The sequence below is a fragment of the Diorhabda carinulata genome, chromosome 12, assembly GCF_026250575.1.
Source record: "Diorhabda carinulata isolate Delta chromosome 12, icDioCari1.1, whole genome shotgun sequence".
NCBI lineage: Eukaryota > Metazoa > Arthropoda > Insecta > Coleoptera > Chrysomelidae > Diorhabda > Diorhabda carinulata.
The window spans coordinates 1,793,648-1,816,246 of record NC_079471.1 but is presented as its reverse complement, the minus strand read 5'-3'; the positions used below and the strand labels follow the sequence as shown (position 1 = coordinate 1,816,246).

Genomic DNA, 22,599 nt, shown 5'->3' with positions numbered 1-22,599 from the left:
CATAAATCGGAAACTTATCGTGTGTATTTTTAATGACAGTGTGTTGATAATAAAAAATTAAATCATATTTATACATTCGACACTGTATTATAAAACGCCATTGTACATTAAACAAATTTTGGCACAAAGTTTATTAACTAAGGGATTAAAGAGTAATGTTTGTCAGAATTATTCCAATGTTTACTTAAAAATGAAAAGATATATGTAAAATGAAAGTATACGTTATTTCTGCGGTGCTCATTTAATAGAGAAGAGACGATTTATGTGAAAAGTAAGTAATTAGCATGTATTGAAATTTTTGGAAAAAAAATCACAATAAACATTAGGTTTGTAGCAATAATTTCTTAAATTTTTGTTCAGTGCACTTATTGAAACTCTCATATAGTTAGAATGTGATTAATTTTCCTATTTTGATCCCATTATTAATGATATTATTTTAGTGGGTAAAAATACAAAAACAAAATCGTCTTTAATGGAAAAAATCAAACGGCAGTTGTACAGTCGACTATTTATTCTTCGATGGTTACCTAAATATAGTAAAGATGACATTTTAGCTGACCTAATAGCTGGTTTAACTGTTGGATTAACAATGATGCCTCAATCTATAGCTTACGCGGGTTTAGCAGGCCTTCCCGCGCAATATGGACTGTACACTGCGTTTATCGGGTCGTTCACGTATATTTTTGTAGGAACTATTAAAGAAGTAAGTGTATATAAGATAGATAGTCCATGGAAGAACCCTATAAAAAAATTTTACCTTACTATGAACTTAGCTTCACACACGGCCGATATATTTAATCAGTCATTTTACTCTTAAATTCCATGGTTGATATTAAACACTTGTCCTTCCGTACACTACACACTTAAATTCTTCATTGATATTTTGTGTTTTCAAAATAAAAACCATAATCACTAAGTCTTAAGAGTAGAGATAATTCAAAATCAACTCGAGCATTAGATGCTTCTAAGAAGGACCGTTATGTGCAGACATAGACAAAAAATAATATCATTTAGATAAAGCGGTGTTGCCATGACACGTTTCAGTTGACTGTAGTTAATTTAACGTTATATTAAAATCTCGACGGAGCCAATACCAAAACTATATATTTATTAATTTATTATCAAAAATTCGTGCACATTAATATTAAGTAACAATCACCTTATTAATAACATTGCAATAAAAATAATTAGAGGAGTTAGTTCGATTCCCGATACTATTAATCTGAAATAAATTATTAAAATTAGTAAAAAATTATTTAAATAAGAAACGAAGTTAATCAAAATATTCCTTAAAGTGCACAAAACAAATGAAAATTGAATTAAAAATCGATATTAATCTTAAAAAATAATCATATTTTGAGATGTTATGTGTATACGGCAACGCTGCTAACTTTAAGAATTTATAACTATCAACTATAGTGCGTTAGTATTCCATCGTTGTCGATAAAGTTAAACGGCCATTTTATATTTTTTTGAATTATTCGTTTATTAAATATTATTTGTGTTGAATTTTGTGAAAAATGTGAATAATTGTGATTCGTGAATGTGTAGTGTGTGTGTGTGTGTATGTGTGCGTGCCCAAAATTAATCCAGATTCATCTTTTTATTTGTAAGTATTTTTAGGTTAAATAATTTATCAACAGTATAGTAAACACCTGTAAAAATCACTAAGTGATTGTACCTATTCCTTTTATTAATTATTTTTACATCAATAATTTATTATTAAATAACTTATATTGATGGAGTTATTCAATTCTATCTTCAAGTATTTTTGATAATATTCGACATTACTGCTTAAATTTTGTTTCTATTGGGATTACACTCGGTTTATAACGTTGCCAGGCGTCCAAAAAACTATATCTTGTTTTTTTTACTTACTATAACAATTTCAAAACAATAACAATTAAAAATTATATTATGTGCTGTAGTATTTTTTTGGAAAACACAAAATATACTTTAATATTAATGTAGAATAGCGAACAGAAGGACATCAGAATTGTTTTTAAATGATTAGGGTGTCTCTATTTTAGGTTTCCATTGGACCAACTAGTTTAATGTCTCTATTAACTTTTGGATATACTGTTGGGAAACCGATAGAATTTGTTATATTGTTAACATTTATAGCAGGATGCGTAGAACTCCTTATGGGAATGTTAAGATTAGGTAATGCAAATTTCATTCTTCGCCTAGCAACTGTTGCATCAGGGCGCCAAATTCAAATACGCGAATTGCTATGCTTCACTCTATTTTTTATTCGAGAGTTTTTCAAGGTTCTGGATAAAGATGAGCTCGTTGATGTATTTTCCTACCTCTTATACGACGTTCAGGTTACTTTGAAAGATTATTTTTAGGATTCATAGTGGATTTTATATCTCCTTGTCTAACATCCGGATTTACATCTGCGGCTACTATAATTATTGGTTCTGCTCAATTAAAAAATCTACTTGGTATTAATCTTCAAGGTCATAATGCTCCTGATATTATGAAAGAATTATTTCAGAAATATAATCAGTTAAGAGTGTATGATACTGTGATGGGATTTATATGTATCATTGTCCTTTTAGTTATTAAGGTAAGTGTATTCGATCACCGGATATGACGTCACTCTTAGAGAAACTTCCATTTTCCATATTAAATTATTGTTATGATACGAGGGGAAGAGGGAACTTTTGACACAATCTAGTTTTATATAATTTTATTCTTTTATCAATAATAACCTTATCGTGTGACGTGGTTTTTTTACAAACAATATTTACACTGTTTTTGCATTCTTAAATTAAAATTGCGTTCCTTTTATTAATATAATTAAACTGATAACATTATTTTTGTTACTCTTGTCGTAATATGAATAAATGTTTGAATTATTTGAAATTAATGAAATGTAAAACGACTAGTACCCACGACAACTGTTATTTGTTTAATAAAAATAGTTATTTATTATACGAGGGAAATGGTAATTACATAAAAAGTAATAAAAAATACGATGTTTAAGTTACACTTTCATTAATGGTTCTAAATGACGTCATTTGGTTACAATACGTATTTTTGTATGTTTTTACCTCGAAATACAGGGTTTTCCAAAAGTATATGTTTAAAGTATTGGTATCTATATTAAAATTGATGAAATCTAAAACAACTAGTACGACAACTGTTATTTTCTTAGTAGAAATGATTATTTATTATACGAGGGAAATGGTAATTACATAAAAAGTGACAAAAACATATGAATTTTAAGTTACAATGTCATTAATGGTTCTAAATGACGTCATTTGGTCACAATACGTATTTTCACATTAGAATACAGGGTTTTTCGAGAATATGGTACAATTATAGTTTACGAATACCTAGTACCATGTCACTAATCATAATTTGACAAAATTTATAGTGGCTATAACCTCAAAAAAACTTGTAATCTTGCAGGGATAAAGTATTTTAAATATTTCTTAATAATATATCGTATTTTTGTGACGTTTTATAGAAATATGATCGTAATATTTTAATAAAATAATACCTAGCTCTCAGATTACCAAGAACTGAACGGTTCGAGATAAATAGAATTGTTCTGACTAAATTATCGCTATCTAGGGGTGTAAATTTCAACTTCTAACTTGACATGAACACGTGAAAAAGTGAAAAACAAATGAAAAGTCATTTAACTGTACTTAATTCATACCATTATATAGATACGAGTGATTAATTAATTTTTTTCCTTCAAATATGACTAAATGTTGTAAAATATACGAGAACGGTTGTTTCTTTCTTGTTGGCACGTTATTTAAATGAAATTTTTGGTTTCGTGGCATTATTCTGTCCCCAAATTTTGTCTACTGTGACATATTGATAATTAAATTGGATTACGTTTGAATTTTTGATCAGCATTAAGCAATCGAGGTACCTACCTTGCAAAAAATTAACCAGTTGGGCAATTTCCTGCAGAATTCTTTTTAATAAGAAAAATTCGTAATCATTTGGATGCTCTAGTGTCCAATAGCAAACATAAAAACATAAAAAACTGTTTTAAGAACCTCATTTACCAGCTGAGTGCTGCTTTGGTAGAGTCATCTACCGCTTTAAACTGAAAACAAAAATTTATTATAAATTCAAGAGGCGAATTTTTTTGTTGAATATGCCAATGTTTCAGAATATGAACAAATTCATCAAAACCGAGAACCCTACCTTCAAAAAAATAATATGGCTGTTGGGTATATCGAAAAACGCACTTGTGGTACTAGGAGCTACAATAGTGGCCGCGTCCTTTAGCGTTGACGGTCAAACGCCATTCAAAATAACGGGAAATGTACCTAAAGGGGTTCCGGAAGTGCAATTTCCTTTTATGAGCGCCAAAATTGGTAACGAAACTGTCGGATTCGTAGGAATGATGAAATCTATAGGAAGTGGGGCATTTGTAGTACCTTTTGTAGGTATATTGAGTAATGTAGCGATAGCTAAATCATATAGTAAGTATATATTTTTCATTATTACGAAAGAAGGAAGTCGACGAGGTGTGTATGCTATTTTTTCTACGAATCCTGTTCATTGGCACTTCGGCATTTAATTTCGCACACAAAAAGGGGCGTAACACCCCCCACGTGTACGGAAAATGATTTTCACAATAAACCCCATCCCAGAATTAACAGTTAATTACGTCAAAGTCGTTTAATTAACACCTAGGGGTGCTTTTGTCCAAAATACTGTATTCTAATTATCGAATGATTCGTTTTATTATTTTTTTCGCAAATTTTTTAAACAAAATTGAATAAACAAGCCCGCGCCGTACTTAAGGGCAAAGACGTGTGGCGTACCGCGGCTCCGAAAAGCCTCCTAACTCATTTTCCAATTGAGGATACGTTTCTGATTTGATTTTCATTCATATTTGAGCTTGAAATTTGACTAACCAACTAACCAACGAGCTGATAAGCGTTTTTGTCCACTAGACACACACATTTGTGCATGTTTTCGCGTTTACTATACAATGACGTCATGCGTCCGTTATTTTAAGTTTGCGCAACGTTGTCCAAAGTGCTAGGCGCGGACCTGTATATAAATGTCATGATTTCTTATGGGAAAACAATATGGCCGACACCAATGGCAATTAAAAGTTCTCTCAGACATTAATAAACGTTGTATTTTTCGTTTTTACTCACCCTGTGTATAAGATATGAAATAAAGCGTGAAAATGTGTTTTCAACGCACGTTTCATGTTTACTATGCAGTGACGTCATGCGGTAGTTGGTTGAGATGGCGTGAAAATGTGTTTTCAACGCACGTTTCATGTTTACTATGCAGTGACGTCATGCGGTAGTTGGTTGAGATGGCGTGAAAATGTGTTTTCAACGCACGTTTCATGTTTACTATGCAGTGTCGTCATGCGGTAGTTGGTTGAGATGGCGTGAAAATGTGTTTTCAACGCATGTTTCATGTTTACTATGCAGTGACGTCATGCGGTAGTTGGTTGAGATAGCCACTAGGCTTTTCGGTTATTTTAAAAACGTAAGCGAGGAAAGTTTTTCGAATCGAAAGTATCGAAAAGCATTTTGGAGACATAAAACTATCTAAAACAATTTTCAATTATTTTGGTGTCGTTAAAATCAGCCAAGGAAATATGTAATCGTTTTGAGGTTAATCCTTCGGCCAAAATGTCGTCGTATTTAGAGGTTATGTTTATGACGTAACCTCGATGATCAAATATATGGCCGGAAGAGAGACTAGTTAAATGTTTTAGGTAAGAATTCAATAGTGGACGCCTCGCAAGAAATGATGTCGTTAGGTCTGGCTAATATATTCGGTTCTTTCGTCAAAGCCATGCCGAGCTCCGGAGCTTTTACCAGATCCGCGGTGGCAAGTAGCTCTGATGTACGAACACCACTTCAAGGCCTTTATTCAGGTAAAATAAATGTCGAATATTCCAATTATCATATTTGTACAATTGCGGTTCAGATTTGAGATCTCGGGAGACAGTTATGAGCTAATGAGACGTTGCCAAATTGGTATTTTTCGTAATTGAAAGCGTTACTTCACGTTTCCCTGATATTTGTACAATTATAAGTCCGGCAACGTTGTCTGTATGTGACCTTGTACTGGTTTTTTATCGTATGGGATCAATAAGTTGAATGAATCGAGTTTCCAGTCATTCTAACCTCAAATTTCATACAAAAAAAACACTTGACAACATTGCTTAAATTTGACATGCGCTGTATGATATGTAAAACCCACAGTTAAACAATAAGATTTGTTTAGTTATGTCTAATTCTAACCTAAAAGTAATAGAATTCTATGTACTATTGGGAACAGTTTTTTTTTTTCAAAATCGAGTAGTACGAACTCGAAATTACTTTCTAAATTCATAAGTATCTTGCTGTGAAGACATTCTTTTCAGGATTCATATCTAGTTTATCAGCGCTGGTTGATATTTTCTATATTTCCATAATATTAAGTCTGGCAACGATGTTGACACGTATTAGACGTTTCCAGATACGTTCTGTTGTTTTTAAGTAATCCTAACCTAAAATTGGTACAAATGAACACTATTTTGATAATATAGTATCGTAAATAGTTTTTTTTCCAAAAACCACTTTTTTAAATTTAGAAAAAACTTTTCGTTGTAAAGATAAACATAATTTCTTTTTGATTTTCGTACCTGACATATTTTCCCTAATTTCCATGCAATTTATAAAGTCTGGCAACCATGTTATCCCATAGTTTGAATAATTAGACGTTCCCAGATACATTCTGTCGTTTTTAAGCAAACCTAACCTAAAATTAGGTACAAATGAACTTTATTTTAATAATATAGTATCGTAAATAGTTTTTTTTCCGAAAACCACTTTTTTAAATTTAGAAAAAACTTTTCGTTGTAAAGATAAACATAATTTCTTTTTGATTTTCGTATCTGTCATATTTTCCCTAATCTCCACGCGATTTATAAAGTCTGGCAACCATGTTATCCCATAGTTTGAATAATTGGACGTTTCCAGATACGTTCTGTCGTTTTTAAGCAAACCTAACCTAAAATTAGGTACAAATGAACTTTATTTTAATAATATAGTATCGTAAATAGTTTTTTTTCCGAAAACCACTTTTTTAAATTTAGAAAAAACTTTTCGTTGTAAAGATAAACATAATTTCTTTTTGATTTTCGTATCTGTCATATTTTCCCTAATCTCCACGCGATTTATAAAGTCTGGCAACCATGTTATCCCATAGTTTGAATAATTAGACGTTTCCAGATACGTTCTGTCGTTTTTAAGCAAACCTAACCTAAAATTAGGTACAAATGAACTTTATTTTAATAATATAGTATCGTAAATAGTTTTTTTTCCGAAAACCACTTTTTTAAATTTAGAAAAAACTTTTCGTTGTAAAGATAAACATAATTTCTTTTTGATTTTCGTACCTGACATATTTTCCCTAATTTCCATGCGATTTATAAAGTCTGGCAACCATGTTATCCCATAGTTTGAATAATTGGACGTTCCCAGATACATTCTGTCGTTTTTTGAGTAATCCTAACCTAAAATTAGTTACAAATAAACACCGTTTTAATAATATAGTATCGTGAATAGTTTTTTTTCCGAAAACCACTTTTTTAAATTTAGAAAAAACTTTTCGTTGTAAAGATAAACATAATTTCTTTTTGATTTTCGTATCTGTCATATTTTCCCTAATCTCCACGCGATTTATAAAGTCTGGCAACCATGTTATCCCATAGTTTGAATAATTGGACGTTCCCAGATACATTCTGTCGTTTTTTGAGTAATCCTAACCTAAAATTAGTTACAAATAAACACCGTTTTAATAATATAGTATCGTGAATAGTTTTTTTTCCGAAAACCACTTTTTTAAATTTAGAAAAAACTTTTCGTTGTAAAGATAAACATAATTTCTTTTTGATTTTCGTATCTGTCATATTTTCCCTAATCTCCACGCGATTTATAAAGTCTGGCAACCATGTTATCCCATAGTTTGAATAATTGGACGTTCCCAGATACATTCTGTCGTTTTTTGAGTAATCCTAACCTAAAATTAGTTACAAATAAACACCGTTTTAATAATATAGTATCGTGAATAGTTTTTTTTCCGAAAACCACTTTTTTAAATTTAGAAAAAACTTTTCGTTGTAAAGATAAACATAATTTCTTTTTGATTTTCGTACCTGACATATTTTCCCTAATTTCCATGCGATTTATAAAGTCTGGCAACCATGTTATCCCATAGTTTGAATAATTGGACGTTCCCAGATACATTCTGTCGTTTTTTGAGTAATCCTAACCTAAAATTAGTTACAAATAAACACCGTTTTAATAATATAGTATCGTGAATAGTTTTTTTTCCGAAAACCACTTTTTTAAATTTAGAAAAAACTTTTCGTTGTAAAGATAAACATAATTTCTTTTTGATTTTCGTACCTGACATATTTTCCCTAATTTCCATGCGATTTATAAAGTCTGGCAACCATGTTATCCCATAGTTTGAATAATTGGACGTTCCCAGATACATTCTGTCGTTTTTTGAGTAATCCTAACCTAAAATTAGTTACAAATAAACACCGTTTTAATAATATAGTATCGTGAATAGTTTTTTTTCCGAAAACCACTTTTTTAAATTTAGAAAAAACTTTTCGTTGTAAAGATAAACATAATTTCTTTTTGATTTTCGTATCTGTCATATTTTCCCTAATCTCCACGCGATTTATAAAGTCTGGCAACCATGTTATCCCATAGTTTGAATAATTGGACGTTCCCAGATACATTCTGTCGTTTTTTGAGTAATCCTAACCTAAAATTAGTTACAAATAAACACCGTTTTAATAATATAGTATCGTGAACAGTTTTTTTTCCAAAAACCACTTTTTTAAATTTAGAAAAAACTTTTCGTTGTAAAGATAAACATAATTTCTTTTTGATTTTCGTATCTGTTATATTTTCCTTAATCTCCATCCGATTTATAAAGTCTGGCAACCATGTTATCCCATAGTTTAAATAATTAGACGTTTCCAGATACGTTCTGTCGTAATCCTAACCTAAAAATCTGATTTATCACTTGTGTTTACTTGAATCTGAATACTATTTATCAAGTCTGGCAACGTTTCAAAGCGGCCTCGTACGTATTGTTTACACGCAAACTTCTTTTATATTATGGACTATTCAACAGAAGCTATTCAGCTCAATATAGTTTCCCAACCTCACAAATTTATTTTAATTATGAAACAACTTAATGTAATGAGAAATTTTGTTGAAAAATCATGCGATTCGTTTATTTTCAGGTACTGTTATCGTACTTGCATTAAGTTTCTTGGCTCCTTACTTCTTTTTCATCCCAAAGGCCGCATTAGCGGCCGTTTTAATAGTCGCCGTTAGTTCTTTGTTCGACTATCAAATATTTCCGGTTTTATGGAAAAGCTGCAGTAAGTATGAATTATTTCTGGCTTACGTGATGGGCTTCTTCGTGGTATGTCAGATTGTGAATTATTCTTTCAGAAGTGGACTTCTTCATCACGTTGGGGACGTTAATTTCAGGAGCATTGTTCGGGGTTGAAATTGCTATTATCGTAGGCGCCATTTTCAACGTTACGACACTTCTTAAAGTGTGGGCTAGGCCCAAACTAACAGTTGAGGTTAAAAAAGTAGGTAGCAACTTTGAAAAAATCATTTTAATACTTCCCAGACGTTTCGGATGCGTCTGAAATAAAAACAAAACACGAAAATCCAGATCAAAAGGTTATTTCGAAAGTTTGGCAACGTTGTTTTAATATGACATCCTATATGTCAGCCATATTGGTGATGTTTTACATTCCCTCAATCTTTTTACTATTTTGGGCGTTTGGCAACGTTGTTCACAGTCGCGTCGTGTTTGTTTTATGACGTGTGAAACCCATAATTTGATTTTATTTGATATTTTTCATGATTCTAACCTTAAAGTCGACACAAATGTCACATCGTTGATCTTTTCTCTAAAATTCGAATTGTACCAAAACTCAAAGTGACTTTCTCATAATTTTTATGAATTTAAAAACCTTTTTTCGTTATCAAAACATCAATTATATCGTTTCGGGGCTTAGAATCAGCCATATTGGGATTTTGTTTTACGTTTCCTCAATCTTTTGACAATTTTGAATGTTTGGCAACACTGTTCACAGTCACGTCGTATTTATTTTATGACGGGTGAAACCCATAGTTTGAATTATATGATAATTTGATGATTCTAACCTAAAAGTGGACATGAATGTCATATTTTTGTGTTTTCTGTACATAACTTCAAAAGTATTTCATCGAAACATATAACGGTCTCTAAAATTTTCTTATTTTCTGAACATAACCTCAAAAATCATACATCAAAATATGAAATGGACGACGTGTGTTTAAAATTTCTGTGTTTTCTGTATATAACCTCAAAAGAGTACAGGAATGTCTAAAAGTTTTGTGTTTTCTGTACATAACCTCGAAAATCATCCATCAAAATATGAAATGGTCGACGAGTGTCTAAAATTTCTGTGTTTTGTGTACATAACCTCAAAAGTCTTTAATCGTAATATGATTTGGACAACGTCTGTCTAAAATTTCTGTGTTTTGTGTACATAACCTCGAAAATCATCCATCAAAATATGAAATGGTCGACGAGTGTCTAAAATTTCTGTGTTTTGTGTACATAACCTCAAAAGTCTTTAATCGTAATATGATTTGGACAACGTCTGTCTAAAATTTCTGTGTTTTCTGTACATAACCTCGAAAATCATCCATCAAAATATGAAATGGTCGACGAGTGTCTAAAATTTCTGTGTTTTGTGTACATAACCTCAAAAGTCTTTAATCGAAATATGAAATGGACAACGTCTGTCTAAAATTCTGTGTTTTCTGTACATAACCTCGAAAATCATCCATCAAAATATGAAATGGTCGACGAGTGTCTAAAATTTCTGTGTTTTGTGTACATAACCTCAAAAGTCTTTAATCGAAATATGAAATGGACAACATCTGTCTAAAATTCTGTGTTTTCTGTACATAACCTCGAAAATCATCCATCAAAATATGAAATGGTCGACGAGTGTCTAAAATTTCTGTGTTTTGTGTACATAACCTCAAAAATCTTTAATCGTAATATGATTTGGACAACGTCTGTCTAAAATTTCTGTGTTTTGTGTACATAACCTCGAAAATCATCCATCAAAATATGAAATGGTCGACGAGTGTCTAAAATTTCTGTGTTTTGTGTACATAACCTCAAAAGTCTTTAATCGAAATATGAAATGGACAACATCTGTCTAAAATTCTGTGTTTTGTGTACATAACCTCGAAAATCATCCATCAAAATATGAAATGGTCGACGAGTGTCTAAAATTTCTGTGTTTTGTGTACATAACCTCAAAAGTCTTTAATCGAAATATGAAATGGACAACATCTGTCTAAAATTCTGTGTTTTCTGTACATAACCTCGAAAATCATCCATCAAAATATGAAATGGTCGACGAGTGTCTAAAATTTCTGTGTTTTGTGTACATAACCTCAAAAATCTTTAATCGTAATATGATTTGGACAACGTCTGTCTAAAATTTCTGTGTTTTGTGTACATAACCTCGAAAATCATCCATCAAAATATGAAATGGTCGACGAGTGTCTAAAATTTCTGTGTTTTGTGTACATAACCTCAAAAGTCTTTAATCGAAATATGAAATGGACAACATCTGTCTAAAATTCTGTGTTTTGTGTACATAACCTCGAAAATCATCCATCAAAATATGAAATGGTCGACGAGTGTCTAAAATTTCTGTGTTTTGTGTACATAACCTCAAAAGTCTTTAATCGAAATATGAAATGGACAACATCTGTCTAAAATTCTGTGTTTTCTGTACATAACCTCGAAAATCATCCATCAAAATATGAAATGGTCGACGAGTGTCTAAAATTTCTGTGTTTTGTGTACATAACCTCGAAAATGTACAGGAATGTACCATGGATGACGCATCCAAAACATCCGAGACGTATTCTCTTCGGAAAAAAATTTAGTTGTGAAACTTTTTGTTGCGATTCTAGAAGGATGATTGTAGGCAGATGTACCTACTAATAAAACCGGAATTGGGTTTAACTTATCCTGGTGCCGATTACGTTTCCGAATGTATCAAAAAAACCAGCAAAGAATATCCGACATTACCTATGGTTCTCGATTGTCAAAACATTCTTAAACTCGATTATGCAGCTGCTAAAGTAAGTGTCGCATCAACAAATTTCAAATTTACCTTCTTTTGTGACAATATAGGAAAAAAAATGCATCAAACCACTTTTAGATCGAATCAGATCATCAATTTCGAAATAACTTATATATCAACTAGCCCTCGTATAATAATTTCAACAATTAAATATTTTGATATAAAACATGATGTTATAGACCTTGGAGAATATTTTGGAATGTTACAACGAAACCGAAACTTCTCTCTTAATAACAAATATGAAGGAAGAAGTTTTCAAAATATTCGAAACAGTGGCCGATCCGGCATTAACCTCATTGTGTAGTAAAACAAACCATGTTCCCGAAGCTGTAGTACTCAATATCGACGTTCAGCAAGACAAAGAAGAAAATCCTTTGTTAGAGGGTACGCGAGAGAGAAAACATTCGAAATCATCATCAGTTGGCACTATCAAATCACTTCATACAGAAAGGAGATTGTCGAGAGGATCATTTAAAGGTGATAGAAGAACGTCAAATGTTTCTCATAGAAGTGATACGAGAAGATCGTCTATTATGAGTAAAAATAACGAAAGAAAATTATCAATATACGATTTGGAATAGAATAAATTATATTTATTCAAATATGATATTATAAATTAAATAAAAAGTATTTTTTAAAATAAAATTTTTGAAAGTTTATTATATATTTCGTACTAAAATTAGCTAAATAGCAACGTGATTTAATTCGATAGGTTCAAAAATTATAAATAATAATCGATTATTATCTTTCACTCGTAACTTGACGTACTAGTAAACTAATAAAGTAAAATAATCGATTATTTTCGATGCTTTGTAGCTGGTGGCAACCGAGACAACTGTCAGCTACAAAAGTTAATGACATGTAACATTTAAAAAAGAAGAAAATGGACGTCACTTGTCGTTTGTCAATAAATGGAGGGAAGTATTGTTTGTTGTGATTGTTATATGTTTTTGTTAACATAAAATTAAGTTGTTTTTGATAGAAAAAGAGTGCAGAGATTATTCAAACTTACAATTCAAAAATGGGATCAGTATGAGATCGCCGTTTGAACTTAAAACTGTCGATGGATGTGCACTAACCAAATATAAATAGACACATCAAATACCAGACAACTATATGCTTCAGACAACGAGAGCTGGATAAAGTGATACAAAAACACGCTTCAAGAGCTGGTTATACTATAATTCAATACAGTTCTTATTGTTTTTATTATTTTTCTGGGCAGTTGATACTTTTGAAGAATAGAAGACCCATTGTAGATTCTTTAAGTGCATGTCTACGTTATTATTTATTTCCCATTGAAAACCATGATAAAAAGTGTGTACCATTTGATTTGTGATTACTAGAAGTTTTTCACTAAAATAGTCAGTGGGATAGAACACAAAAAAATAAGGTAGAGGTAAAAGAGTTTTAGTTTGAAAATATCTTTTTTGGTAATGAAAAAAATTACTTGGAAGTCGTTCAAAAAAGTTGTCTGAACAATTTTTGGAAAATAAAGGTGAAAATTATAAGCCTTGTTTTGAGTGACTTGTGAATTTTTGAACAAATAGAAGTGAATTTATCCCCAAAAATTCATTTCCTGTACTTACATTTGAATTTACAAACTTAAGAATTATAAATAATGAACAGGGCGAGCATTTGCAGCAAGATTTAAATATTTTTGAAGAATGTCTGGGATAAAAAAACGTTATGAGATTACTGTTGGTTACAAAGTTTTTATTAGTAGAGGTCTTTGGGGAAAGGAAAGGTTTTTATAGTGGGATATATCAGAATAAAAAAATAGTATCTTTTCTGTTCACGTCTATTTGATAAAATACAATTTTTATTTGACAATCATATTGCTAATATAGAGCTAGCACAATTTTTGAGCAAACTGTGTATAAATACAAATATTGCAAAAGACTAGAATACACTTTGTAACAATTTATCCAATTTTCCTATAATTACAATACAAAAATTATATAAAGTAGTTAAGAAATAAGTATACCAAACATAGGACAGAAATAGTATATAAAATATATAAGAACCTACGAGGATCTACCTGTTTACTTTGGTTTCAGCAAGATAAAATTATGCGGAAAATACTTTTTCCAATAGAATTACTTTTGGTACTTGGGACTTTCCAGTTCACTAGTTTTTCTTTTGTACATTCTGATGTGTTAGTGAAAAATCTAATCTCTAAAGACGGTTTGTTTATAAAGAAGATAACCTCTAAAAACAAATGGCGGTTTGGTTTTGGGAAAGACAGTCTCTAAAAACAAATGGCGATGCGTTTTTGAAAAAGACAGTCTCTAAAGACAAATAGCGATGTGTGTTTGCAACTATAGCCTCTAAAGACGATTTCTTTTTGAAAAAGACAGCCTCTAAAGGCAAGTAGTGGTTTATTTATGAAAAAGACAGCGTCTAAACACAAATGGCGATGTGATTTTGAAAAATATAGTCTAGAGATAAATGGCGGTTTGTTTTTTTGTAAAAAAAACAGCCTTTAACGACAAATGCCGTTTGTAGTATCTGAATTTGTTAACAAAAAGGTACTCTTTGTTTAATTCGATAAAATTTATGGTTTCGGAGAGATCTGTTCGCCATAAAGAGACATTCTGAAGAAAATTATCATAAATTGAAAACATTTACATTGTTACCTTGCTGTCTTATGTTTGGGATAAAAATAACTATAATTACCAGTCACTTATTCAAGGTATTTCACAAATTTTATATATAATATGTAAATAAGTGATCGAGAATTAAAGATAATACATTTTAATTATAACGCAAATCCTAAATCTAGACTATCTCAGATTTTGGACGGAAGAGTTGAGAGCTCATTTTATTTCTACAAAATATTAATCGAATCGTATTTTTAAATATCAAAACACTCTTTATCTAACCTATATTTTTATTATCTTGATATGTTTATCTCTTACGGCGATTCCAAAGTTAGTTATTTTGCAAATACTTAGTTAGAGTTATAATTGATACTTTCAAAACACAAAACTTTCGTTTATAATAAGAGTTTCGTTCGGAAAATTCTTTCGGTTCAAAATACAAAACAATTTATATTCTTATCTAAATGGACAATTTTCATACTCACCCCCGTACACTTCCTATTGACGACGTAGAGTCTTCTTTTGATTGTTGAAATGAGTTACATTATTTACATACGACAATTCAGTTGAAACGAAAGAATTTTACTGATTCACAAACTTACAAAGCCGATAATCAACATTAATATATATATATATACAAATTTTAAAAATTCACACGTGTTTGACAAAGGCACAAACAACACACTGTGTTACAAGATTTCTTCAAGTTTTAAACCAGTAAAACTTATTTTAAATACGTTGTATTGAGATTTACCTGAATGACGTAGTAGATTTTATTTAGTAAAACCGCGATGTATATTTATGTGCTGGTTAAGAATTCCTTCCCCCTCGTATATTATTCACATCAAGTTCGTTTTTAGAATTGATACTTTTTGTTGTTGACGTTGGTACCAAAAAGTCGTGAAATTGTGCTCGGCTGTCGCTAACTACCAACTGACATTTCCGCGTCGTAAAATAGTAAGCAGAAAAGGCGTAACTTTTAATGCTATTATACCACATAAATGTCGAATACATACAATATCGTCGCCTTAGTAAAAACTAAATCCATTTTTGGTTTCAAATGACTTATGAATACCATTCGGAAGAAAATCATCTGAGAAAAACAGTTACTTCAAATCAAGACTGACAGCGTATGAAAATGCTGTTAAATCCTACGTGAACGCCATTTTGTAGTTGCTGTCACTTAGTGCTCTCAATAATTAGTGGTTTTGGTGTTTATTTCGAGTTGTTTAAGTAATTCGTGATAATTATTAAAAAGGTAAGTATTTTTAATATCTAGGTTGCAATATAGCTTCTAAAACAGTAGGAAATCAGTTGTCTTCCTTAATTTGTAGGTTTTTATTTAAAATTTGGATCAACTACTTTTTTTCCCAAGTAACAATTAAAATTTTTTTCTGTAAAAACCCTTGAAGTGAGTGCAAATTTACATTCCATATTTATTAAAAATATCAGTTAGGTCTTTGGACAACGAAATACTGCAGTTATATTTCCATTTTATCAACTGTGTGATCAAAGCACACTTGTTGATGTTGCGATGTTGCCACGAGTATCAAAATTATTTTTCGTCAAGAGTTGTGATACACAAACTTCATGTTGATGACAGATATTACACAAATTATGAAATGAAAAGTAACTTTTCACTATCATAGAATCTCTTATGTAAATAAAACTATTAATGGTAGCGAGAAATAGTGACAGTTAACCACAAAAATTCGACTTTTTGGTACTAATTTCGACTACAAAAAGTCGTATCATCTGAAAAAGGCTTGAGGAAATCACCGATTATAAGATTCTGTGACGGAATAGATGATCAGAAAACTTCATGACAAGTGACATCTAGTTTGACAGGTTTTGACATATTCAGCCATATTTGTGAACAATTAATGTTCTATTTTCAATTCTTATGGATCTAATTTGTTTTTAATAACTGCTTCTCTTGAATTATCATAACTTTAACTAACTTATAATAAGTTAACATATAATTATAATAAAAATAACTTGAACAAATTCTAATACGACTGACAGTAACTTAAAATCGGCAACGTTGCGTTACCTTTCAGCTGATTTATATTTCGTGACCGACGTTTTGAAATTCGGTTCGTTTCCCGAACATTCGATTCAGACGTAATGAGAGTTACTCATGTGTCAGTAACCTATCAGATTCGTACAACGTTGCCACATGTCATTTGATATTTTTAGTTTAAAAATAATAGAAAATTATTGCTACAACTTTTGTTTTAAATATTCTCGGCCATAGAAAATCTTACAATCGGTCATTTTTACAATAAAAATTCTAAAATTTGCTACTTTCAAGTTTTTTCGTTGAATTGAATTTGCTTTTTGAGATTTTAATAAGTATTTGTGGAAATTTTCATTATTTCGATCAAGTACAACAATAGTCTATATAAGTAGTAGTTTTTTGAGCCAAAATTTGAGCTTAAAATGTTTGAGCAAAGACAAATAATAATTAATAACTCGCATCAATATTATACAGAGTGTATCAGTATATATTGACAGTATATAATAATTTTTAGTAGTTTGCTTATTATAAATACATTTGAGCTTTAATTTTTTTCGATACAAAATTAAAAATTTTTGGTAGTATCATTGAAAATTTTGATTTTATGCTCTGCCTAAAAATATTCATAGAAAAAAATTTTATAAAATAAAGATATTATAGCGAATCTAAAAGGGAATCTAATAATTCTAATTGACATTCATCCCAACCGTTTGTAGCTAACAATAGTCCAGTCAATTCGTCTTCAGCTAACATTTGATTGACAGGTTCAGTCACGACAGATTGATTTGGCATCGAACTGGGTACAAAATCTCTTGTTGTGTTGTCTTCTTTCGTTGCTTCTTCTTCGGATTCCGAAGCTAGGAAACCGGCGTCTCTTTGTGATTTCTTATCGAACTTATTCTCTTTTTTCTTAATTTCATCGAAATTCTCGATATCGGTATCGCCACATATTGATATGTTGGAGAGAATATTGTGTTTTCTTTCACCCGTATTTTGATTTGAACGATACCTGCAGAAATTTATCAATAAAACATTGGAACATATTTTTAATGATGTATATCCTAACCGAAATCTTGAGAATATAAATAACAATTACCTTTTAGTTTTTCTTGAAGGTTTCTGTGCTTTTTGATCGGGATGTCGATTTCTCGGTGCCCTCACCGTTAGACTTGATCTTCTTTTCGATCTCCTAGACTCTTCTAATCTTTCTAAATCCAATTTCCAAAAGCCTCCTTTACCTGGTTGATCTTTAGATCGAGGATGTTTCACGAAACATTTATTTAAAGATAAATTGTGTCGTATTGAATTCTAAAAAAAATTTATAATGAGAACAACAAAATTTTTAGTGATCTGGCAACATCGTTGGTTATTTTCTCCCTCTCGATGTCATTTATTCTATCGTCGAAGCTAATTCTTCTGTATTGAGTAAGATGGCAGCACCTACTTATTCTAGTAATGTCTTTAGACGATTAGAGCGGGGCGTTTTTTCAATGTTTTACATTTTTATCGGATGCTTACGCTGATTTTTGTATAAAACAAAAGTTATATTGAAAATTGTCGTGCAAAGGAAAAGAAAACTTTTATATTTTTACGTTAAAATGGGCGGTAATCTTATTCTGAAAGTGACACGTACTTTAAATACCAACGGTCATAACTTAACAACGAATTATCCTGACAAGGTTGCCAAGTTTATTTATTAAGAACAAAAGTTTGTGATTTTTAACCGTATCTTGAGTGAAAGAGTTTGAAAGTTTGAAAATTGAAGCTAATCATTATTTTAAATATTTTTTTTACAATAAAAATTTTATCTAGTTGAAAAACTCGTCTTTTGATAAACTATACAGGGTGTTCCGTATAAATAATGACGTTAATTCTTATATTTTCGGTCTAGAAAATTGAAAAATCGTCCGATTTCGATGAATTTTTTTTTGAAATCTTCGTTTTTACGGCGGGCTTACGAAATAAATTATGGGAATAAAAAAAAATGAAAAGTTATATTGGTTTCAGGGCTTTAAATGTTCATGAAAATGCACTCATTCACGTATAATTGTTGATAACTTTTTTCCAAATAATCAAATGAAGTTTTTATATATTTTTTCATAATCTACACAAAAAAACGAACAAATTGGAAAATAAATTATACAAAAATGTTGATTTTTCATGTTTTTACAATTAAAAATAATAATTACTCGTTTGTACCTTTTTTATTAAGTAATTATTAAAATTTTATGAACAAAAACATTCTTAAAATCAATTAATGTAACCGAGTGTACAATATTAAAAGTTAATTTTGAAAAATTGAAAATTTTCATCATTAAAAAAATGGTATCTCACTAACGTTGACTGTTAAAGAGAATTGGGAGTGGGGTGAGAGGCGGGGGACGGGGGGTGTTTGACAAGTAGACCAAATGTGAACATTTTTTCCGAATTTTTAGCACATACCCTCCCCCCCCCTCCCCGGTTGTTTTTTTCGATTTTCTAGAGCGTTTTTGATGTCATTTAAAGCTTTAAGTGATATAAAAAATGAATAAACCGACATTTTTGAATTTTTTTTTTCCAAAAGGTTCGTTTTTTTGGTGTAGATTAAAAAAAAGAATATATGAACTGCTTTGTAAAAAAGTTATGAACGGTTATATACGAAGAAGTGCTTTTATGGTCATATTTAAAGTCATGAGATATAACTCATATTTTTTTTCTCATAAATCCGCCGTAAAAACGAAGAATTTAAAAAAAATCATCGAAATCGGACGATTTTTCGATTTTATAGAGTAAAAAAAGTTCTAATTTCGTAACTTTGAACTCAGAAACGAGGTGTCGTATGAGAATTTTTTTTTATATCACGTCACCCACTCGCCCCCGAATCTTTCGCATCAATTCCTAAAATAACATGTACAACCCAACGAATCGGCAACGCCGCGCTCCCACCCAGTCGATTCGTATTTCGTGACCGTGGCTATTTAAGATATAGTGACGTAATCTTACCTGCCAACTGGGATGCGCTTTCCTATAATACAAAAAATTCTCTCTAATCCAATGGTAAATGGCCGATAAAGTCATTTTGTTCCCGTTTTTTCCCATCGCCATACATATCAGAGTAGCGTACGAAAACGGCGGTTTCTTCTCACCGTTTTTCTTATAATAATTAATATTAATCGTTAAATCTTCTTGCGTATTATTCGATTTCCTTTTCGGTTTGGGAGTGGGAGATACGGGGGGCGTCGGAATATTCGGCATCGACATTATATTAGTGATGTTATGTAACCAGTTTAAACTGGTCAAATCCGTTTCGGTTTGTTCGTCGTTTTCGCTTTGAGGACTCAACATCGGAATATTTACGATATTTTGCGCGGCGTTATCGTCATTTCGATTTTCTCTCGGCTCATCCACTTGTTGTACTATTTCGAAAATTTCCGTATTTGTTTTAACCGAATCCTCGTATATCGTATACGGGATTATTTCTTCGTAAACTCCATCTTTGAGATCGATGAACGTCGATTTGATTTCGCTATTATCTAATAAATTATTATTAACTATAAATTCGTTTCGGAATTGGATTTCTACTATTTGGTTTTCGGGTAAATTCATAACGTTCGTCGACTCGATTTCCACGCAGTTTTCCACCTCCGTCGGTATATAACCGATGTCCGGGACCGTATTAACGATCGTGTTCAAATTATCATTATCCTCGTTGTTCGAATCGTACAATAAAGCCTTGTTTATATTCCGGAGATTCTCCGTCGCGATTACCGTTTCTCGATCGGGTTCGATCGCTTGAAAACTGAACTGAATATCACAATTTTCTATACTTTCCATGTTTTTACAAACTTCCAAAGTCATTTTGAGCAGATCTGAGCAATACGTAAATGATTAAAAAGGACGGATTCGTATCACATGATTCTCGTTGCCTCGAGCCGTTTCGCTAACCTGAAAATTGAAAAAAATCACCGCTTCAATACACGTTATTTGGTTTCTGCAGTCACTAGAAGTCAAAAGTATTCGTCCGCCCCGTAATCTACCGGTTTTAGTTTGCGAAATGCTAAACCTGCAAGCACCGGCTCATAGTTTAGTTCTATGAGGCGCTAAACGTGTTGTGGTTAGGTTTAAAACGACTAAAACGAAGAAAAAACAGAAGTTTTGAAGATTGAAAACGTCGAGGGCGACCACAACGTTTCGTATCGATCAGTAAACGTCTCACGGGCTCAGATTAACGAATCTGACTTTTCCGGAAGGTTGGCAGTGCAGAAACAAATTAAAAAAGGTCACAGTGGGTTGAAGAACGTGAAAATTGGACGCACGAAGAGGTCAAAGGATCTCAGATTGTTTTGGAGGAAGGACGATTGGAGATCTGGTAAAAATTGGAGGCTATTTGAAGATGGAACAAATACCCCGTATAACATTTTTCATATCCACCCCCCATCTCTTATTAAGGGATGAAAATGTTTGCGCGGTTACCTCTCGATACTTAAATAGCCCCCGGCGTCTTTGCAACCCACGTTTTGTCTTGTAAACCAGAAGGTACTACGATTATTTGTCGAAATTGGACAAAGAAGCCAAAAAAATAGTCTATAACATCGACAAAATCAAAAATTTAAATACCGCCGACTGTGTTTTTTATCTTATTAAGATTTAAATAACAAAATCGATCGTATTGCTTCGATTTGTTGTACAAACTATAGAGTTGGCAAACACTTTCGACCGGCAGTGTATAACGTTAATCAAACCCGAGATTTATGCTATAATTTTTCGAAATTTTCAAAATTATACTCGATATATTACTACGTAAATTTACCAAAATGGTTATTAATAAATAGTTCTCTTGACCAGAGGATTTAATAAAAAAAAAAAAACACGCTCACACCCTGTACACAACGCCAAAAAATAAGCACCTGCATGCATCATACCTTTCTTCGCGATGTTACTAGGCAACAAATCAACATCCATTGTTTAAAACAATGCAATCTAATCCATAACACAAAAATTGTAAATTCCCTGGGGATTTAAGGGAAAAACCGCACTGCTAACTTCCCGGCACAAAGGACCTCAGATTTCGATCTGCAAAAGTGGTAGTTGGCTTTGCTGAGCGAGAAAATCGGGTCGATTTCGACCATCGTGACGTCATAAAATGACCAGAGCTGTCTGCGATCAATAGTTTTCCAAGGGTCGTATCATCCCTCAATAGCGTAGTTGGTTTCGTTTTTACCAAGGGGACGTAAACGCGATCAACGAAATTATTTTCAAAACCAGAATCACGGCTGAATCCTCTCGGTACCAAATTTTCATTGTTCTGATATTTTGGTGGAACCTTGCACCCCGAAAAAATTTCATTAACTAGCTGTTGGTGGTTGGCATCCATATTGTTGCAAAAAATCCATTTCCTTGAATTAGTTTCAAGTCCTTGCGTGGTATATTAATTATTCGTAACCTTCGGTAACTTTTTCATGAGTTTAATGCGAAGGGGAGGCAGAAATTTCGGGTCTACGAGAGACTCGTACTTAATTTTAGAAGAACCCGATTGAAATTCGGACTTTTCCGCTCAAATTTTTGTCCCATATTCGTCAATCGATCACTGCACGACTGTCCCAGTAACGAATATTTCGTAAACGTCCCTAAAATAGCGAAAACTTTTAAATCAGGTTGGTTCGTGCAATAATACTATAGACTGCGCCATTTACAACTTTTATTTTTTGAAAGAACCGCGAATTTCTCGGACTATTATCCTTATTCCTTTACTAAATTTCAAGTATTGGGAAAGAGAATATACCAAAATGTGAAAGTAG

The 22,599-nt window shown here is 31.7% G+C and overlaps 2 protein-coding genes across 2 annotated transcripts; one reads left to right on the top strand and one right to left on the bottom strand.

The window, feature by feature from the left end:
• The first annotated feature begins 247 nt into the window (after window positions 1-247).
• Window positions 248-12,810, top strand: LOC130900108 (sodium-independent sulfate anion transporter-like). The gene is made up of 10 exons (XM_057810459.1): window positions 248-271; window positions 555-703; window positions 2,031-2,163; window positions 2,352-2,572; window positions 4,142-4,457; window positions 5,723-5,884; window positions 9,263-9,403; window positions 9,477-9,622; window positions 12,027-12,197; window positions 12,379-12,810. Exons 2-10 carry the CDS (start codon window positions 590-592, stop codon window positions 12,778-12,780), a joined length of 1,806 nt encoding a protein of 601 aa, XP_057666442.1. The 5' UTR covers window positions 248-271; window positions 555-589; the 3' UTR covers window positions 12,781-12,810.
• A 4,375-nt stretch (window positions 12,811-17,185) lies between these two features.
• LOC130900110 (uncharacterized) lies at window positions 17,186-21,976 on the bottom strand. The gene is made up of 4 exons (XM_057810461.1): window positions 21,724-21,976; window positions 19,805-20,746; window positions 17,919-18,130; window positions 17,186-17,831 (listed from the first exon to the last, which is right to left on the bottom strand). The coding sequence occupies exons 2-4, from the start codon at window positions 20,657-20,659 to the stop codon at window positions 17,477-17,479; spliced, it is 1,422 nt and encodes a 473-aa protein (XP_057666444.1). The 5' UTR covers window positions 20,660-20,746; window positions 21,724-21,976; the 3' UTR covers window positions 17,186-17,476.
• Between the last annotated feature and the right edge of the window lie 623 nt (window positions 21,977-22,599).

Excerpts from the sequence above, each read along its gene's own strand:
- LOC130900108 (XM_057810459.1), top strand. The coding sequence starts at position 590 with ATGATGCCTCAATCTATAGCTTACGCGGGTTTAGCAGGCCTTCCCGCG. Across the intron at positions 2,573-4,141 it reads TTGTCCTTTTAGTTATTAAG|AATATGAACAAATTCATCAA; the intron begins GTAAGTGTATTC and ends CCAATGTTTCAG. Across the intron at positions 5,885-9,262 it reads ACTTCAAGGCCTTTATTCAG|GTACTGTTATCGTACTTGCA; the intron begins GTAAAATAAATG and ends GTTTATTTTCAG.
- LOC130900110 (XM_057810461.1), bottom strand. The coding sequence starts at position 20,659 with ATGACTTTGGAAGTTTGTAAAAACATGGAAAGTATAGAAAATTGTGAT. Across the intron at positions 18,131-19,804 it reads AAGCGCATCCCAGTTGGCAG|AATTCAATACGACACAATTT; the intron begins GTAAGATTACGT and ends AATTTTTTTTAG. Across the intron at positions 17,832-17,918 it reads CCTTCAAGAAAAACTAAAAG|GTATCGTTCAAATCAAAATA; the intron begins GTAATTGTTATT and ends AAATTTCTGCAG.